General features: G+C 38.4%; 1 protein-coding gene across 1 annotated transcript in view; it reads right to left on the bottom strand.

Annotated features, from left to right (window-relative positions):
* DHX8 (DEAH-box helicase 8) overlaps positions 1-21,634 on the bottom strand; it is a 40,280-nt gene that overhangs the window by 10,454 nt on the left and 8,192 nt on the right. Inside the window, exons 4-17 of the mRNA XM_070729258.1 lie at positions 21,333-21,415; positions 19,673-19,782; positions 18,595-18,894; positions 17,962-18,106; positions 16,677-16,877; positions 14,310-14,397; positions 13,780-13,877; positions 12,676-12,823; positions 8,518-8,699; positions 7,143-7,337; positions 5,829-6,014; positions 5,456-5,666; positions 3,893-4,074; positions 423-563 (exon numbers count right to left, since the gene is read on the bottom strand). Coding sequence (XP_070585359.1) covers positions 423-563; positions 3,893-4,074; positions 5,456-5,666; positions 5,829-6,014; positions 7,143-7,337; positions 8,518-8,699; positions 12,676-12,823; positions 13,780-13,877; positions 14,310-14,397; positions 16,677-16,877; positions 17,962-18,106; positions 18,595-18,894; positions 19,673-19,782; positions 21,333-21,415 — 2,270 coding nt within the window. The remainder of the gene's footprint in view (positions 1-422; positions 564-3,892; positions 4,075-5,455; positions 5,667-5,828; positions 6,015-7,142; positions 7,338-8,517; positions 8,700-12,675; positions 12,824-13,779; positions 13,878-14,309; positions 14,398-16,676; positions 16,878-17,961; positions 18,107-18,594; positions 18,895-19,672; positions 19,783-21,332; positions 21,416-21,634) is intronic.

Raw genomic sequence — 21,634 nt, 5'->3', positions numbered from 1 at the left:
ATGCCTCTCTAGATATCTCAACAGGCATTTCATCCTGCTGAGTTCCTCGGTGAACCAAGCAGATCTCCTGGGTCTATTGCCACAGAGAGGTTGCATAGGTGCAATCTGGTCTAGAACCCCCTTTGCAGCCATATTCCAAGCTGTTACCAGGGACTCCGCCAAATTGTGTATAAGCAAAGCCTTCTTGCACATGCACCTTGGTGTGACATCCACTGACCTGATTCTTTTTTAGCACCCCAGCTTAACCTGCAAGCAACCTGTACCGGGCTTCCCGCACTCTTTACCTGGAACTCTCACCACTTCCCGTTTAACTTATGTGTCTTATGGTTACAGGAACAAACAGGATTGCAAAAATTGTGCTGTGTGCATACTACTTTCAATAAAAGCCTCAAGTAACATAGTATTCAACAAATACAGGGTACCTGAGAAATTGGTGTCACAACCAGCTGGTCAATCCCTGTCTTGGAGTTGTACACTTTCTGCTTTACAAAACCGGGATCAACTACATAATAGATACCATCAATTGTAAGTGAAGTTTCAGCAATATTTGTGGCAATGACTACCTGTAGGGGGGAAAAAGGAATGACTAACAGTTGAATTATAGCAAGAAAAAAATAGGAGTGAAAATAGGACTACTATTAAACTACTTTTAAGACAAAGCACACATAAAAATCCATGAAAAACATGAACTTTGCATTGCCAAAAATATGCAATTTATAACTAAATCTCCCTCTTTACAAAGAGAGGGAGGACCTTATTTATTTGGAAAATCTATATGGCCCCACAATTCACACAAATATAACTGTGAGCAAGGTACATCAATGAAAATAAAAATAGTAATAATTTTAAAAATCCAAATTCAGTTACAATTCTACATACATTTGCTATAAATTGATATTTTGTACATAAAATTAAAAAAAAACAACTTTTATAATTAAATAAACCTACAGCAACAGCAGTTTATAAAAGGACAACCAGAACCATCAAACTACACTACTACATCACCAATGTAGCTCCAATTTCTAAAATATTAGATGTAGGAATGAGCCTTCTAAATAATTCAATATGTTATAATGAATATGAGAAAAATCTGCCTCTCCCTTTAGAACTTTTAAAGATTTGAATGTGCAGGCAGTGTGTGCAAACATTCAGGTAGATCTTATGAGACTTAACTGTTACTCTGCATGTCATGAAAGAGAACATTAAAAAACTGAGGATAAATGATAAAGAATTGCTGGGAATGGATTTTATACTCCAGTGAATAATTTTATTAACAATGTAAAAAAGAGACATGTGCACTTGTCTGACAGAGTTCTTAAATACTGGATTATTCAGCTTCAAAATTCAGTATCAGACCCATAATTACAATCTCCCACAGAAAGAAAAAGGAGTTGTAACAATGACCTATTGTGCTTTAAATATCCCAAAACAGTTTAGAAAATATTATTTTCATTTGATCAAGAAGTATTTCTAGATGCTGTAAAATTTGTTCATTACATCAGATAATAATACAGTGATCCCTCGATTATCGCGAGGGTTCCGTTCCAAGACCCCTCGCGATAATCGATTTTTCGCAATGTAGGGTTGCGGAAGTAAAAACACCATCTGCGCATGCGCGCCCTTTTTTTTTCATGGCCGCGCATGCGCAGATGGTGGAGGTGGGGAGCGACGAAAGTGCGGAAGCCGACAGATTGCTTTGAATGTCGGCTGCCCCCGCCCCCCCAGCACCCGCTCGCCCGCCCTTCGCCCGCCCTTCGCCCGGCCACCCGCCATTTGCTCGCTGCTCGCCCGGCCACCTGGGTTCGCCTTTGGCGTTTGGCTTCAGGACTCAGCTGGGAAGCAGCACGGCTGTTTTAAAAGGTCGCAGCCGGCCTGGGGGGCTTCCCAGCACCCCCCCCCCGAACCCGGGTTGGGGCTTCGGGGGGGTGCTGGGAAGCCCCCCAGGCTGGCTGCGACCTTTTAAAACAGCCGCGCCGCTTCCCAGCTGAGTCCTGAAGCCAAACGCGGAAGTGGTTTTTTTTTTAATTAATTTTTTTTTAAAAATCGCAATATAGCGTTTCGCGAAGATCGAGATCGCGAAACTCGAGGGATCACTGTATCACTGTACTTCAGCCTCTTCCCTTTTCTCCCATCCCCTTCCTTCCCTTCCTCTTTCTTTCATTTTCTTCCTTTCCTTCCCTTTCCTTTTCTTCCTTCCCTCCCCCCCTTTCCTGTTCCATGCCTTTCTGCCTTTCCTTTCCTTTTCTAAGTGGAAGTTTCATATTTTATTGCAAATCATTCTGATTGTGGAAAAATGAAATATAAATTATTTTAATAAATACGGAATGTCCTGTTATATTGCCAGCACACCTAAAGATGGGGTCCCAAAACCTGGCAACTTTAAGACTTGTGGACTTCAGCTCCCAGAATTCAACTCCCAACTATGCTGGCTGGAGAGTTCTGGGAGTTAAAGTCCACAAATCTTAAAGTTGCCTAGTTGGAAGACTTCCGTTACAGAGCTTCTAATAAGAAAGAAAAACTTTTGTAGTATCATTTATCTTTCCCTCCCCCCCTCTCTCTTTCTCTTCCCTCTTCCCCCCCTCTCTTCCCCCCTCTCTTTTTCCCCTTTCCAAAGCTTTTTCCTGCGTGGCTTTTAACAAGCTTCCCCACCTCCCCCACTGGCTTTTGCAAGCTGCATATATATATTGCTGAAGCCAACTGGATAGCATACATTGCAATCAAGTTTTTCTATGGTTTTACCCATTTTTTGTGCAGCACCCAGTTGCCTTTGATGAGATGGATGATAAATTTGATTAATAAACACACACACACAAACATACAAATAGATGGACACATTGCCCAGAACTGCCGTATCTTATTTCAAAACAAAAAAATTCTAAGTATTAAATTAATTAAAATAAAATTGGAAGAAGCAGCTTAAGAAGTGAAAGTCTCCTCTGTGATAGATTTAAAAAAAATGTGTTAGGGAAAATATCAAGTCCAACATTAATGGGATTAATAAACATAATGAAGAAAGAAAAAAAGAAATTTTAAGAAGTGGGAATATATATATATGTACACACATGCACACACACATCTATGCTTGCATGCATATTCATATTTCTTTTCAGAATAAGCAATTTTTTACTGTATACACCAGCACTGGGTATGGTAAAGGATGGCACATGGTACCAATTGTTGAGCTGTGCATGCAGCTTCACATCTTGTGTGTGTGTGCATCCCAGCTGTTTTTGCTTCTGTAAATGTGCTGCAAGGGGATGCGCATGTGCATAAGATTTTGGCACTTTTTTGCTTCTGCGCATGCACGGAAGCAAAAATATCCCTGAAATCTAATACACACACGTCCCCTTGCGAGATTTTGCTTCCTGCGCATGCGCAGATGGAAAAAACCGCTAGGACTCACACGTGCAAGAGACCCAAAGCTGCACACACAGCGCACCAGTAGCAGCAGTAATAGGAATCCGCCCCTGATCTAAACAGAGTAGTAAATTGTAAACGTCCTCCACAAATTACAAGACTAACATCTCCTTCCCCCCATTAATGGAATGGTTGTGAATTCTCATATTTATAGAACAAAAAGACAATAGGAATCAGAAAATGTCTGTCAACCTTTTAACAGGTTTCAAAGAAACATTTCACTTTTGAGAACAAGATGCTCAATAGACCCCCTGATCCAGAAAATATGTGATTATTAATTAATTACATTATATGAATAGAATAGAATAGAATAGAATTTTTATTGGCCAAGTGTGATTGGACACACAAGGAATTTGTCTTGGTGCATATGCTCTCAACGTACATAAAATAAAATAAAATAAAATATATTGGAAGATAACAACCATCCAGCAAAAACAAAATCAAAAAATGAAACCACACATGTGGGAAGAGATACCTTTCGACTTCCTGGGGGAGCCGGATCAAAGATTCGTGTCTGCATCTCACTAGGCAGTGCTGAATAAACAGGCAAAATTATCAGCTCAGGAACATCTGGGCCGAGGGACTTCATTCGCTCGTAGAGAATTTCACAAGCTGTATCAATTTCTTCCTGGCCAGTTAAGAACACCAAGATGTCTCCTGCGTGAAAGAAAAGCAAATCATAGTCTGGCCAATTTAAAAACAACACTTACAATGAAGAAAAGAGACAATGGTGTGAGATTTCAGATTTGTTTTTCAGTTTGACTTTATAAAAATATTATATTTTATAAAATATTTTATAAAAATAAAAGCAAATGTGGCTTTTAAAGTTGTGAGACTACATTAAAAAGTAGACAATTGGAGTAAAATTTTAATGATTTGTTTTGAATAATGGAACTGTAGATCGTCTAGGAATAAACGAAACATGATGATAGATGCTTTTTTGCTGAGTGAAGATGGAAAATTAGATGAAGTTGATACGTTAAACAGAGCATGGTACCTGTTTTCCTGCTGACTAATCAATAACCGTTATGTAAATCAGTTAGAAGAAATTTAAAATTAGGAGATATGCTGCAACTATGGATGGGGAAAATATACTGGTAAGAATAGGCCTTGGCAAGATGGGCAGTAAATAAATTTAATAAATAAAATTTTATATAATATGATTTTTCCTGAAATTTCCATTTCCCTCTTTAAAAACTTATGTAAAATTTTGCTTCTTTATCCAGTAACTTTATACAGAAATTCTGCTTTTATTCTTTAGTAACATATTGAATAATTCTCCTTTTTAATATATAAGCTAGTTTAGATATGTGTTTGTATTTAAGCAAAGTTCTCATTTAACCATATCAGAATTATGTAGTATCTAGGTTTGTGATTGCCAATGAAATCCAACAATGTTAAAAAGAGTCTAAATTAATAGCAGATATATCTTCAGGAATTACTTTGTCCATAAAAATTAAAACTCTTTGTACTAGAAATGGCAATTTAGGCTCCCAAGAGCAAGAAAGCTTGTCTTATCAGAGTTATTACATATCTATCTCATGGAAAAGGTTTATTCACTATAAAAATTTTATTTATTATTTATTTATTTATTACTTAGATTTGTATGCCGCCCCTCTCCGAAGACTCGGGGCGGCATACAAATCTATTTATAGCTTCCACTTTATAGCTTCCACTGGAGGCCAAACCTTGTACATTTATTATTAAAAGTGAAAATCCCATTCTGACTTAACCAGTATAAAAGGAAAAGGAATTTCAAGCTAAAAGAGTTTAGACAATAAAAGGCTTTTACAGAAGCAAGCATGCTAAATCTTTCAGTCTCCGGCCCATTTTAAACTTTGGAATGTTTGAGAGGGAGAATGAAGAGAGATTGTAAAACTGTACTGGGCCAGTTCAAATCTTAATTAAACTGAAATCAAATTCAACGTAACGTATATGGCCAATATAATTACACTGAATGTATTGAATATTTTCCAAGTTTGAAAGCAAAGTCTAGGGCTAGAGAAAGTCTCAACATCGTTCTCATGCCATGGCTCACCTGGAGGTTCTGTCAAGTGGATTTGCATGACTGTAATCAGACTGGCATCTAAGTAATCCGTTTCAGGTTCCTTGGTGTAGAGAATCTCGACTGGGTATGTCCTACCAGGAATGGTAAAGATAGGAGCCTCATAGAAATACTGAGAGAATTTAACTGCATCCAATGTAGCTGAGGTCACTATTAATTTCATGTCTTGTCTCTTCTGAACTGTCTGCAGAAAAAAAAATGGGGTACATAAAAAAAAAGAGGAAGATGATAAACAGAAGGATTAATATGTGGTGGAACCTCAGGACAAACCTGCCTGCTTTGCTTTCTTTGAGAAATTTTCTGCTTCATTATTTTAGTATTGCGGCTGATTTGAAAGAGTTCATACCTTTTTCAGGAGACCAAAGAGTACATCAGTATGTATAGTGCGTTCATGGGCTTCATCCAACATTATGATTGCGTACTGTGTCAGATCCGGATCAATGAGGCACTCACGAAGCAGCATTCCATCTGTCATGTATTTGATTACAGTTTCAGGACTAGTGCAATCCTCAAATCGGATAGTATAACCAACCTTCAAAAAATACAGCAAAAGGCATATCAACGATGAACTCCTTCACTGTTAGAGTTTGGAGGCAGGAGTTACAAACAAAACAAGGACAGCCAGCCTCTAGCTTGGTAGTACATCTAGAATTAAAGACTTTGTTATGGACAAGACTTCGTTGTGGACCCACTTATAGAAATTACTACATGGATGAAAGTTGTCTTTTACAACATGACTGCTTTAGTAAGCCTGGCCAGTTGCAAACACCCACTAACTAGTGGGTGTTTAGCCCCACGGGATAGCAGACATCTTCAACTGACAGGGCAGAAAGATCAATAATAGAATTCCAAGAACATAAAAATTCAAGTCAGTAGTTTTATTGTGAAAAAAACTAAAGATGCCATCTTGAAAGAATTCCAGCAACTGCTACACATCATATGCCATCCCTATTTAGGGAGACTGGGTTTCTATCTTTTTCTATCTTTGGTAATGGATATGGACTTACTTCTGAGCATGAAAATGAGTTCTCACACAGAATACACTTTGCTACTCAATGTTTTTTTTCTTTTTTTTCTGAATAGTTGGGATTTAGATTACAGATGTATATCTTATTTTCTAACAACATGCTTCATCAATTTATGTAAATTTCATAATCAAAGAACTACATAATTTCAGAAATTATAGTTATTGAAACAACTAAGGTTTGCAGTCTTTAAAAATTTTGGGGGGGATTAAATATTTACACAGCAATTTTCACAAAATAAGGTATTCATGTTTTGCATAAAAAATTGAAATAAATTATGTAAATGAATACATTCAAAATAAGCAAATGCAGAAAACAAAACATACATTTCCTTCAAATTAACTAAATGAAGCTGCATGATTTTCAAAATAGCAGGTACCAACAAATGGGGAATACATTTCTGAGAAAGAAAACTGATTACTATGTACAGGCCCAGATCTAAATTCTAAGGAGTAAACTCTCCTATCTATAAAGTTCAAGGAGATTGTCGTGGCTAATGTAGAGTGAGTGATATAGCTTCTATAAAGTTGTTGAAAACAGTTTAAATACAGCTGCTTCTTCAATATCTTGTTATATTCCTTCTTTTTTCCAGTACATTGCAAAATTAATTCACAAAACAGTAGAATACATCTTACCTCTTGTCCTAGACAACAACCAAATTCTTCTGAGACCCTCTTAGCAACAGACATGGCAGCCACTCGACGAGGCTGAGTGCATCCAATCTTCCCACGGGTGGTGTAGCCAGCTTCAGCAAGGTATTGTGTGATCTGTGTAGTTTTCCCAGAGCCGGTCTCACCAATGACAATCAGAATCTGGTTATCATGAACTGCCTGAAAAAAATAGAGTGAAGCATTGAAATAATCTCATTTTAAAGAGAATGGATGTTCAGGAGGAATCTGGTTGGTGGTGTTTGCTTTTAAAATCAAATCAATAGCCTCCACAGTGCATAAAACAAACAAGTAGAAGTTTGAGTGTGTCAGAGCAAAATGAGGAATTTGTTTATTCATCTTACAGATCTAATTGGTTCTAACTATTAGCGAGAAGAAGAGAGGAAAAATAAATTGACCATACTGAAAAATACAAGAAAATCTGGGCAGAATTTTCAATGATCAAATCTGCTGTACAATAGTTTGAAATTTTAGACTAACTTAACTTAACCATGGGGTAAAGAAACCTGAAGTTTCCAACTGACAATTTTTGCACCAACAGCACCTGGGAATTCTGGCTAAACAATGTCAGAAAGGACAGAGTTTGCAACAGAAGGAGTAGCGTAAATTTTGAGTAGTTTGGAGAGCTGGAAAATACCACTTCTGGCTGACCCCAGAGTGGGGTGGGAATAGAGATTTTGCAGTATCCTTCCCCTGCCAGACTCACCAAGTACACCATGCCACACCCACAGAACCAGTAGGGAAAAACATGGATTTCACCACTGATATAGCACTCAGTAAGAAAGTAATGAAAAATATCTGACAAAAGGCATATGTATGTATGTATGTATGTGTGCTTTTTGTCAGAAATTTTTCATTACTGTCTTACTGAGAGCTTGGATATTTGGTAAAAAAAGAGCAAAAATATTTAACGGATAGAAAGTCAAGTTTCCTTTGAACGAAGCTTCATTCTGCTGATATCATGGATACATCAACACAATTGTCCTGAAAACAATGCATAGCTTTTTTGTTTCCCTTCTGTTTATTTCTAGATTTTTTTTAATTTCCTAGTGTATAGCCCAGTTTCTCTGTAGTGATCTTCCATTCATGTAAGACATGAACCTGCTTAGCATCTCAACTCAAATGTGAGCCAGATATTATCACACACTAAATGCATTTTGGATAAATGAAAATAATGTATTAAATACTTACATTTAAAAATCCCTATTTCAGGATTTTTGAATGCAGGATTCAAAGAATAAGTAAAATTCAATGTATGTCCAGATTAGATTACTAGGACAGGCAGAATGTTGGATTTAATGATTAGCATGATTCAAGTCAACTGCTTTTCTTAAAGATTTACCTGGATGAGTTGATCTTTCAGACGAAAAATTGGAAGACTTTCTCGCTGTTCAATTATTGACAGTTGCGTCTTTTTGCCATAAGAAGCCTTGTTGCCTCCAAAAGCATGCTTCTTCCATTCAGGTATGTCATTGGGCATCATGCCAATACCCCTCATGTTGGCCGCAATTTGCCTTCCATCCACTGGGAAGAAAGGAAGAAAAACTATGAATCTGAGATAAATCCATATTGCAACATAAAACAATTGATGCGATGCACTAGAAAGGGATAGTCATCATATCAAGAACAAACAGAACTATATTGAGAAGATTTCTATTATATGTTGGTTTGCTTCATTTATTCTGAATATCCCTCACTTAGATGAGATTCTAAATTGTATTTGACAGAATGGGAGACAATCCTGAATTTTAGATAATCTGTAATCCAAAAAGATTTGTAAGATCACAATAAAAAAAATTGTGCAATACCCAGTCTTACCAATGAAAAATCTCCAAATTCTGCTGAAGCCAATACTAGAATTCTTTTCTACTCAATATTTGTGAGATATATAGTATCATATATGTAAATGTAAATGTATGCACATACATCTGCCAGAAGCAAAATAATTTCAAAAAAGAGAAGGACCAAGAAAGAAATTTTATTAACTTATTAACACCAACTAAAAAAAATAATTGTTATTTATTTATGCCATTATAATAATAAAGTATTAGAGTCTGATTCTGATCTTGAATCCAAAAATATTGCACCATCTGAGCCTATGTTTCAAAACTGTCAGCATCAGGAACAGAAGGCCAATTCTCAACAAAAAGTATTGTAAATTGTGTCACATCCCTGGAGAATACTGCAATTGTAAAGGTGAGCTGAAATGCAGTCAGGTGGGGGAGGGGGAGAGCGGCCATCGGAATGCCTGACCCAAATGGCAGGTACCTTGGGGGAGTTGTCATAATTTCGAATAGTTGCTAAACAACTGGTTATTAAGCTAGGACATTATTGCTTCTTGGATTGTCTTTGACTCTCTTCTGACAAGCACTCTATATTAGGCATTTGAATCACATTCCTGTCTGCTCTTATCTGTCTAAACTGCAATATTCCTGCTTCTAAAATACTGTGTGTGTTTGTCAGAAATCTTGAAACAGAACATCTGTTAAAAGTAATTGACTCTCCATGTGCCTATTGTTAATCATTGTCTCAGTTACACAGAAATATAATACAGTGGTACCTCGGTACTCGACCACAATTTGTTCCAGAAGTGTGGTCGAGAACCGATTTGGTCGAGTACTGAATTTATTTATCCCACAGGAAAGAATGGAAATGGATTTAATTGGTTCCCAGCCCGTTAACTCGCTGGGAACCGATTAAATCTATTTTCTTTATTTCCAATGGGATAAATTTGGTACTCCAAGCTGCAGGAAGGATGGGGGCTGCTGCAATCCCAGCAGCTTCAGGGGGCTGAGGAGCTCTATAAGAGCTCCAAGCTTCTGGAAGGGTGGGGGCTGCTGCAATCCCGGCAGCTTCGGGGGGCTCCTTTCCTCATTGCTTCCTCTTATTACCTGTAAGCAGCTGTAAAAACTTTCTTCTTCCCAGCGGCTGCAACGGCAGCAGCTTCCCTTCGAGGAGCAACAGCGCCGGGAACGTCACGTAATGAAGGGAAGCTGCTGGAGCAGCAGCAACTGCTGAGATGGCTCCGGCGGCTTCCCTTCATCACGTGACGTTCCCGGCGCTGTTGCTACTCGAAGGGAAGCCGCCGCCGGGAAGGAGAAAGTTTTTGCAGCTGCTTACAGGTAATAAGAGGAAGCAATGAGGAAAGGAGCCCCCCGAAGCTGCCGAGATTGCAGCAGCCCCCACCCTTCCTGCAGCTTGGAGCTCTTATAGAGCTCCTCAGCCCCCTGAAGCTGCCGGGATTGCAGCAGCCCCCACCCTTCCTGCAGCTTGGAGCTCTTATAGAGCTCCTCAGCCCCCTGAAGCTGCCGGGATTGCAGCAGCCCCCACCCTTCCTGCAGCTTGGAGCTCTTATAGAGCTCCTCAGCCCCCTGAAGCTGCCAGGATTGCAGCAGCCCCCACCCTTCCTGCAGCTTGGAGCTCTTATAGAGCTCCTCAGCCTCCTGAAGCTGCTGGGATTGCAGCAGCCCCCGGCGGTAACATTTCAGATAATGAAAAACATTTTCTCTGGCTGTTCGGTATCCGAATTTTTGTTCAGATACTGAAGCAAATTTTTGCCGAAAATTTTGTTCATTATCCGAAATGTACGAGAACCAAAGCGTTCGAGTACCGAGGTACCACTGTATTTGTTTGCCTGAGCTGTGTTGAGCTGCAGTGCCCCAGTGGCTAGAGTGCAGTATTACAGGCTACTTCTGCTGATTCCAGCTGCCTGCAATTTGGCAGATCAAATCTAACTAGGCTGGAGGTTGACTCAGTCTTCCACCCTTCTGGGGTGGATAAAATAAAGACCCATATTGTTGGGGGCAATATGCTGACTTTGTAAACTACTTAGAAAGAACTGTAAAGTTCTGTGAAGCGGTATATAAGTCTAAGTGCTATTGCTATTGCCTACAAATATATCCCTCCATCAGAAATGGGGGGAAAAGTATGATGCAACTAGGATAATTTGAATGAATAGGAGCACTTGAAAGATAAAAGATAGGGGCAAAGCTGGCAAGGGAAGCTGAAGAGGAAAGGAAAGTGAGAAAAGTAACATGTATGTTTTACAAAAAAGTTGTCTTCACTAGATGAGCACCTCTCCAACTATCTCTCTTCAATGGCAGCTAAGCTTGCGGTTTACATCTCCATTCATTCCCTGTATTTTTCTCAGCAAATGTAATATCCACCCCCTTTCCTTGCTCAAAAATAATTATGAAGGGGGAACACTACGTTCTTCTTATTTTGTTAATTTTTGAATGGAATTGTGGATGATGATGAATGAGCAATACTATTCTATTTTACCTTCTGAGGTCAGTAAAAAGAGGACCCAAATTGTTGGAGGCAATATGCTGACTTAGAGCAATGATGAACCTTTTCAGCAACGAATTCCGAAAAGGGAGCACATGCGCAGGGGCTCATCTGGACCACAACCCGGAAAAGGAGCTGCCCAGGGCAAATGCGCACACCCAAAAATGAACTTCCAGTGTCTAATGCGCCAGCTAGTCTTCCGGATTTCTGGTGCGTATGTGTGCATCATGATCAGCTGGCCAGTGTGCATGCTCATGCAGGAAAACGGAAGGCCAGCTCTTCCAGTTTCCGACACTGCCATACGCATAAAGGCCACCTGACTGTCGCACACACATGCACACTAGAAACCTGGAAGACAAATGGGCAACAACATACGTGTCAGATGACATGGCTCCAGGTGCCACTTCAGGCACACTTGCCATAGGTTCACCATCACAAGCTTAGAGAGTCCTGTTAAGCACTATGAAGCGGTATATAAGTCTAAGTGCTATTGCCATATCCATATGGAGAGACTTCCCTGAACAATAATTAGGACAAAGAGAAAACGTAACTAAATGGGGCCCTTCAGTTTCCTGGAATGACCTAGCCAACCAGTAAGATATTCTGCATTTTGATAGAGATCATATTAAGAAAAATAGTGAATAAAGATGCTATTCAGATCCAATTCACAAGCATCTTGATTTCAAAAGTTCAATGTTACAACTAATTAACAAGTGGATATGTTCAATCAGGTGCTAGAAACCCACCTGCAGGGATATTTTAATTTACATTTCTGAACTGAGCATGGAGATAGACATGATAATATAAATGATTTTTTCTATGTATGTGGAAATAAATGGGAAAAACAATTCTTAATAATAAGGAATGAGAAACTAGTCATGACTCAAAGTATTTGTGTATGCATAGGCATATAGCCACCTATATACTAATTACTTTAAAAAATCACAAGCTTAATTCAACCTAATAAAATTAATACCACTTTTAAATCTCTTACACTGTGTTGCTGTATTATTTTGAAATTTTATTTCATAGTAGACTAATAAGGGGGGGGGGGAGAAATACTGGTCAATTTCACAAACTAGAAACAACTGTTTTGTCAAGCAGATTTCCTACCATATCGTGTGTATTTAAATTTGGAATAAATGAGTGTTAGATAGTTTCAAATAAATTGTTTGTAGAAGACAAAGAATACTGAAAAAAGGTTTGGGATTACCATCTGGAAGGGGATCCACCCAATGTTTGTTGAGTCCCATGGGAATAGAATCCATCTCTGCTTCCCTCTGGGCTTGCTTCAGTTCCCGCCTCTCTTTAGCAAGTGCACTTTGCATCATGGCTGCTTGAGATAGGGAGCCATCAGGATTCTGGAATCAACAATAAAATATTGTCTTACTTCTTTCTTCAGATTTCCTGAATCTGATCCTGACTGATTCTCAACCATCAACCAAAACATAAATGAATAGGGAAAAAAGCAAGGAGAACTTGACAGCCATACACAATTTTAACAGGAAAGAGGACAAAGTTTGAATACAAAGTCAGAAAACAGAATTAATGCTTATTTGTTTAACTAATGTTAGTTAGTATTTTGTTAGTGGCCATTAACAAAAATAATTAAAAAGAGATGAACTGCTGAGATTCCTGGAACTGATATACAGTGATCCCTCGATTTTCGCGGTCTCGATTTTCGCGAAACGCTATACCACGGTTTTTCAAAAAATAATAATTAAAAAATACTCCGCGGTTTTTTTTCTATACCACGGTTTTTCCGACCCGATGACATCATACGTCATCACCAAGAATCACTTCTCTGTCTCTTTCTCTTTCTTTCCTGTCATTCTCTCTCTTTCTCTATCTCTCCCCCCCGAACGGCGGGCGAGCGAGCAGGCGGGCGGGCGAACGGGCGGGTGCCTACGGGTGGCCGACATTAAATACAACCATTGCCAGCCTCCGCACTTTCGTCGCTCCCCGGCTCCACCATCTGCGCATGCGTGGCCATGGAAAAAAGGGCGCGCATGCGCAGATGGTGTTTTTACTTCCGCACCACTATACCGCGGAAAATCGATTATCGCGGGAGGTCTTGGAACGTAACCCCCGCGATAATCAAGGGATCACTGATAAGGGAAAAATGATACTATGCTTTGCATACATATACGGAAGAATATGATGGGGAAGAGTATTAATTTGCTTTCAGTGCTCTTCATTGTTCTACTGTACTTTGGATACCAAATGGATTTTAACTTTTCACAAACCCATCTGAATCCAGTATTCCAAACATACATCCCCATTTCTATGGAAAGACCCAAGGACAGTACTTCTTTACCTTCACTATTTTAATGGGGCTCATGTCCATGCTCTGTTTTGTATGACCTCTCAGAAATGGTGGTTCCTCCTCTACCAATTCAATTTCCAGATCCTCATCTAGAATAACAAATTAAATTCAGCTCTTCATTTTAATTTAAAGCTTCTTAATTATGCGAAGCAATTCCTCCTCTTTTTATTTACCAACATACAAAGCTAACTATCATATACTTGTGGTAAAACATTACTTTCTATTGCTGAACAGCCCCTCCATAATTTTATTTCAATACAACCTATATTTCTGGATTCTGGATTGCTGGAGATACAAAGATTATGAAAGAACAATCTCTCTTCCATAACATGAAATTATTTTAAGGAATTATCTGAATAGAAGTAGATTGACAGCAATCTTCTGAAAATAATTTGAATTAGCATTCCCAAATTCAACACAAATGAGGAGCAAAGAAAGTAACCACTTTGAGAAATAATTAAGTAATAGACCATTACTGATGCATCATATCTAGACCATTATTAGATCTATCATGGTTTTACCTTCCTCATCATCAACTTTTGGCAAGATTCCAGTTTCTTCATCAAAGTCAGGAAATTCCTCCTTGGAAAGCACATTGGCAGCAATCATCTGGGAGTGAGGCAAATGGTTCATATTTTTATACTGACATAGAATCTATCATAGAACTGCTAAGAATCATAGTAACTATAATGAAATTGTCATGGCGCCTCCCTTTACCAATCTGAGGATGCGTCATTTTGGGACTGTTCTGTGTTATTTCCTTCAATGAATATTTGAAAAATGCAATAAATTATCTTAATTCTGTATAGCAGCAACATAAATCCCAGATTCATCTAGGAAAGAGTTTTAATATAAAAAAATATCACAGCTAAGGAAGCTACCCAGACTTTGTTATCACCTGTTCAATTTCATTTCAAAGGAGTATGAAGTATCTCAAACAGCACGCGTGCCATAGGTGGCACACAGAGCCATATCTGAGGGGACATGAGGCATTGCCATATTGTCAGCTCCAGTTGATTTTCGTGCTTTTTTTTCCAGCCATTTTTTGCTATATTCTGAAGCCCGGGGACAGCAAAAAATGGGTCAATTCTGGAGGCTTTCATGAAGCCTGGGGAGAGCGAAAAACAGCCCAACAGGCCTACTGGAAATCTGGAGCCTTCAGTGAGGCCTGTACTCATGCACAAGAGGCAGCACAGGGATTGTGCACATGTGTGTGGGAACCACAGCAGTAGTGGGTTCCTACCGGTACAGTCAATGCTATCGTACCAGTAGCAAAAATGGAGCTGCACAAGGAGCTCCACACGCCAGAGATGTGGATCCGCATATGCATCCATGCAAGATTTTGCTTCTGTGCAGAATGCAAATTCTTGCAAAGGGATGCGCACGTGTATGAAATTTCGGCAATTGTTTTGCTTCCGCAGAAGCAAAAAACCCACCAAAATCTCACACGTGCATGTGTCCCCTCACAAGATTTTGCTTCCTGTGTATGCGCAGAAGCAAAATCTCACTTGGACAAACTCGCACGCTGGAGCTGCAGCGCACCGGTAGCAACGGGAGTGGCAAACCCCGCTTGAACTGCAGAGTACGTGCAGGGGGAGGGCATTGCATTATGGGTGTGAGCATACGCACATACGCTATCGTGTCTGTGCACATCCTTTTGGCACCTGAGCCAAAAAAGTTTCACCATCACTGTACTATACCAACCTAGAATAGAGGAGGATTTCTCAAGATGACTTACTGCATACATCTTCAACTTATGACTATTGCTTAGCAATTGTTTGAAGTTAAAAGAGGAGCCCCAACAACTATTAATAACCCCCTATCGAAGTTACAGCCACTGCAAAGTCTCCACAGGGACACTCTAGCACCCTCCGCAAATCTTCCCCACCATCCTGTCCTGCAAGCCTTGGCTTCTTGGACAGAATATGGGGAGCAGGCCCACTAGGTCCCCTCAGGTCGCAGGCCTCCTCCCATCTCCTGTCACAGATTGCACACTCTCCTTTTGAAAATCTCCAGAGCTCCAGGCCTCACATTGGGGAAGGATGGCTGCGTGACCATGTCCCAGAAGCAGTTGAAATTTCAGTGAGCAGCCTCTCTGTTTCCATAGCACAGTCTGCACAGCACAAACACTGAATTGGCATGGCTACATGGCCCAGAAATGCTGAGGGAAGGAGTGGCCTGCCATTCTACCCCAACATGAGTTATAGAGCTCTAGAGATCTTCAAATGACAAGTACACGATGGGTGATGGGAGAGTGCAGAAGAGGCCCAAATCCTGAGGGGACCTGATGAAGGGGAATGTAGACTCAAGGACTGGGTGGCCTTAAACAAGACAAAGATTAATTTGCATAATAGTAAGCCCTTCAATCCACTATTTAACTCACAAATTATAGAGAATTTTAAAAATTATACTGAATGCTAAATTGCATATAAAAATGTAAAGTATGATAAATAGAGCTTCAAATAAAATTAGCATCTTTATCATATACTGCAATAGTTAAACTAAATGGCTTTATTAGAGGATAATAAACAATGCCAAGCTTCATGGTCAGCTGACAGTTTAGGGCAGAATCACAGGATATGAAAGTGACCATTGGTTCATATTGGAATAGCTAATATCTAGTTTGCTGAAAAAGTGACTCAAAAGCCTGCATTGGTATCCACAGGAGGAAATACAAATATCTATTTAACAGAAAAAACATTAAAATCTTGGGCTTTTTGTTAGCTATCAGGTCCGAATTCCATAGGCTGCTTGGCAATTGCAAAACGTTCTGTTTTTACAAAATCAAAGAAAAACGAACAAGACAAATAAAAATATATGCACAGGTCAATTATCTCATTGAACTATAGAATAACATCAAAGCATAGTTCATAATGAAAATTATTTACCTGCTTAATTTCCCATTTTTCAGGATCTGAAATACGAGTGAGACGCTTTCGTTCTAACGTATCATCTTCTACTTCAGGAGCACTGACCAAAGATAAGTGAGTGGGCCTGTCTGGATTTCTCATGGCTGTCTCTTCGGACTCTCCAATGAGGTTGCGACGTCTGTTTGGGTTCAAATCTTCTCCTGTCTCTTGATCTACGTCCTAATACAGGCATGGGAGACCGTTCCATAGTATAATAAGAATTTACATTTGTATAAGGGCACTGAGAGTTCAGTTTTGTAATCTGCAAGAATTGCTCATATTCCCAGATGAGCAATTTACAACCTGTCTAACAGTGACCACAATTGCATCACATAACATAAAATAGCAGGGGCTTCTATGGTTGTAGCTATATAATTAGATAATAATTTGTGATAATCTTGGCCTGTAAACTCGCAGAGTGCTTTGGAGTAGCATAAATTGCACTTTATTCATTTTCTTCTTTCTTTTATTATTAATAAAATAGTATTTATAATGCAACAAGAGAGGAGAGATTAAGGAGCTTGACAGTCTTTTTAAAATAATATTTGGGATATCTGATGGATATGAGGGTTTTTCCTTCTGAATCTTAAAATGCTAAGAAATATATTTAAAATTATTTAAACAACTCACTTTAACAGTCCAACTTTTTATATCAAAATTCCTAATATTCATCTTAGTGATATAGTTTATTTAAAACTCAAGATTCAAAGTCATCTACAGCACATTCTGAAATGTGTACTTCAAGAGTTTTAGACATTACTTATACATCCCAACTAAGCCATAAATTCAAGATCATGTTAAATAAATGTACTGCCACTAGCCATTTTAAACAATCCAAATTCCTCTTACAATAACTCAATTTTAAAAAAATAGTTTGAGAAATAAGCTGAACTAAATAATTAATGCTGCCATTATTTTCAAAAAGCCATTATTTCCAAAAAGGATAAAAAAGCTACACCCTCATTTTTAAAGTTGTGATTAATGCAGCACATAAATCTGTCATATAAATAAGAGATTCTGTTCTAACATTTCACAACTAGCGGGAAATACAAAAGAGCTATGACTAAAAATCAAGTTAAGTTTCTATTTGTTTCTGATGTCAAAATGTCATAGCTGTCATACAATATTTTCTAATTGTACTTATTGTATTCTGTATTTTACTCAATCCCTTCTATTCCATTGAGAAACTGAAATCCAAACAGATCTAAAAGTCAGCAGAGTAAAAGTCAAATTATATAACAGACAATAGAGGGGTCTGACTTACTTTCATGCTAAGGCTAGTTTTTGACCCAGTGAAGGAGAGTACTTTGACCTTGACCCGCTGGCCCTTGCTCACTACATCAGCCACATTAGCAACTCTTCCTTCCCTACGTAATTCTGAGATGTGGACCAGTCCTTCCCAGCGTTTCCTAGAGGAAATAAGTCATAAGAAGAGGAGCAGGAATAACTCAGTGCTGTTTTCTAGTACCAAAAGCACAAAGTATTTTAGAAATTTAAAGTTCTTCCTGCACAAAATTCATGAAGTTTGTTATAGTAATACTATTAGCTGACATGTTTTATTTATATTCTTAACCTTAAAAAAGTTGCTTAAAATTAATCCTTTAACATTTGGAAAAAGCAATTCACTCCTTCATAACTTTCCTTACTACTGGCTAATGATTTCAGTTAAAATGTAAGGCGATTTTATAAAAAAACTGGCAAACAAGTCTTAAAAATAACATAAAATCTTTCTTCAGGAGTTAATATATACAATATATGGTACATGAGATCATAAAAATTCAAATAATTGTAGCAATGGCTAGACTACACTAAATACACTTAAAACATTGCCTAACTTATAATACTTTTTAAACTGTATCGATTCTCAGCAGAATAGGGAAACAATGACATTATCTACCTGAGTCCTTCAAGCTGAACAAAACACCCAAACTGCATGATGCTGGTAACTTTGCCATTGTAGATGTCACCAATGGAAGGCTCTTCAGGTGGAGGGCGGTCCACATGCTTATCCCTCCATCTTTCACTGCTTTTCTCTCCAGCTCTCTCTCTTTCTTTGTGGTCCCAGCTAGGACTTCTGCTCCTGGAGCGGTATCTGGATTTACCCTTATGTCGTTCCCGTGTCCGGGAACGAGATGATGATTTTCGTTTTCGCTTTCGATCTCTACTACGACTGCGACTCCTATGCTTTTTCTTGGCTCTATCAATAAAACATACTAAAATTATGTTCATTTCTACTTAGGTGCCAGTCACTACAGTACAACTTAAAGATGGTTGCATGGATCTCAATATCACTACTGCTTGCAGACTGCTTTATTCTTCCACAATGTTATTTGCTCTTATGTTTTTTGTTGTTGCATCAGATATATTTATAACAATTGTGACTTTATAATACTTGGAATACAGAGAGAAAACAAGCAAAAACTGCTTCTTATTTTAGATGTCATTAGACATTAGTGAGCAAGAGACCAGGTACGATTTGGTTCCACTGCAATAGAAAGTTTGTGTGTGTGTGCTTTAAGTCAATTCTTAATCCCTGGCTACTGCCTGGACAAGTCCCTGCAGTTTTCCTGATTTTAGAAGTGATTTGCCACTGCTTCCTTTTGGGAGGCTGAGAATGATTGGCACAAGTCAGTTTTGTACTTGACATGAGGTTAGGAGTCAGTCTCCTGGTTCCTAGTCTTAACCAGTCCTCATTGGCTGATGGACAAGGTCAATCCACCCTGGCTACTGCCACATCAAACAGACACTTGATGTAAAGCTACTAACAGAAGAATATTGATGGCTATTAAAAACACAGAAATAAAACCCAAATCTTGTATACCATCTTTACTACAGACTACATACCTATTTTCGCTAATCTATTTGCAATTCTTTGAAAAGATGCTTCATGTAATATAAAAATATTAAGCTAGATAATATATAATTTTTAAGGTGAAAAAATTCTTTCTGAGAGAAATAAGACAAAAGGAACTTACTGATCTTCACTATTCCGGTGTTTTTCCTGCCTTCCCACAGATGGCATTAAAGCTTCTAGCTCTTGTAGAGCATCGGCAGCCACTTTCACATCATCTTCATCCAGCATGGTCTATTCAAAAAGAAGAAAGAGTCTTTAGGGCAGGAAAATATTCTCTCAGCAATTCTCTTAAATCTATATGATGGCAGTTGCCATGTAGTCTTGGGAAAGAAATATTAGAAACTTTTGTTTTGGGGCACAGCTATGTGACATTTCCATACAAAGATTTCATTTTCAGAAATGCAGTGAGTCACCAATTAAGTAACATCATCGTTAATAAATACAATCTGGTACAAATAATACTGAGAATATGGGAGTAGACAGTAGTCAAATCAAGTTGCAGTTCACTTTTCTAAGATAACAACAAACTATGATAAATCTGCCTACAACTTTCAATTATCTTTTTATTTTCCCCCCTTAAATATGTTACGTATGCTATTTAGTTGTCATATCTTGAAATCTTCACAAGCATTTTGTTAAAAGGCCAAGTAATCATCTATCTCAGATCGTTTCAGAAGATCCAACTAGATGGGCAGGCTTTGGATCTCCCATATGAAACTATACCACCAATCAGGACCCAGAAAGGGTAGCTTAACTGTCATAGTATCTGCCGTCTAGAAAATCAAATTGCCCAATATTTGGATAGATCCAACCCTGCTGCCCTTTTGTAAAGCTTTGAAAATCATGCAGACGATTGAAAAGGGCCTTCTTACTGGGAGTCAGGCAGCATATAAATACATTATTAATAAAAACATGTTTTCAATTACATTTTAGCCTGAGTGGCTGTAGGGATTGCAAGGGTTTTGTATTTTACATTTTTATTATTTTGTTTTGTGTTTTTAATCCTATGTCAACAGTGCAGCATCAAATGTGCAAAGTTAGACAATCAACTAAACCCCATTAAGTAAATACATAAAGTTAACAAACTAATTTCCAAGTAACTCTTTGACATTAGAAATTAACAAGACATACTACATTTTTCGGAGTATAAGACGCACCTTACTTTTGGGGGAGAAAAATAGGGGAAAGCATCTACCTACGAGGTATTCATCTAGCTTAGAGACCTTAGTCTGTTCAACTTCAGCACATTATATTATTTCCTGGTTAGGGGTGAAAAAGCCTTTTTCAGAGGGAGTAGGAATGAAAACAAGCCTGCAAAGATTTAGGGCAGGAAAACTGCTCCAGAGAAAGTAGGAATAAAAATAAATGCTGCAAGCCAGGAAGATCGTTAACACTTTGTTAGGCTTTTTCAGAGGGAGTAGGATGGAAAACAAGCCTGCAAAGACTTAGGGCTGGAAAAAAACCTTCAGAAGGAATAGGAATCTTGCAGTTATGTTATTGCAATTTGTGATGCTCCCTGCCAGCTTCCCACAAGCAAAATTAACGGGGAAGCACCCAGAAATGTAGAAGGAAGGTCCATACTTAACAATCTGCAGTCCTTGTTTAATGATGGACTGTTGTAACTGCCACTGCTAAGTGGCACAGTCATGTGTTTTTCCAACTTATGAAATGTTAGTTAATGACAGAATCCCTGGTCCTAGTTACTATCAGTAAGTAAGTGTTCCCAACTTTTTTTTACCCTCAATGTATTTATCAGTAAAAAAGGAAACTCAAACACCTACCCTCACCATGGGATTATCTGGTCGACACAAGGCTGGGAACAAGTCCTTCAGCTTATCTTTTTCTGTTTTTGGTTTAATAATATCTAATGATAGCAAAAAAACAAAACAAAAACCCAATAAATGTAAATGTATTTTTCTTACGTCACATTTCTACTTTTTAAAATTATTTGAAAAATAGTCTTTATTTTCCTTCCTGCTTGCATATGACTTCACTAGTCATATTGGAAAGCTTGGCTAATGGGATCAGGATAGGAAAAATGCTATTTATGAGATAAAGTGTGTACTCAATTATTCACAGACTT

The sequence above is a fragment of the Erythrolamprus reginae genome, chromosome Z (assembly GCF_031021105.1).
Source record: "Erythrolamprus reginae isolate rEryReg1 chromosome Z, rEryReg1.hap1, whole genome shotgun sequence".
Classification (NCBI taxonomy): domain Eukaryota; kingdom Metazoa; phylum Chordata; class Lepidosauria; order Squamata; family Dipsadidae; genus Erythrolamprus; species Erythrolamprus reginae.
Note: the sequence above shows the minus strand (reverse complement) of the source record. Positions and strands in the feature narration are given on the sequence as shown.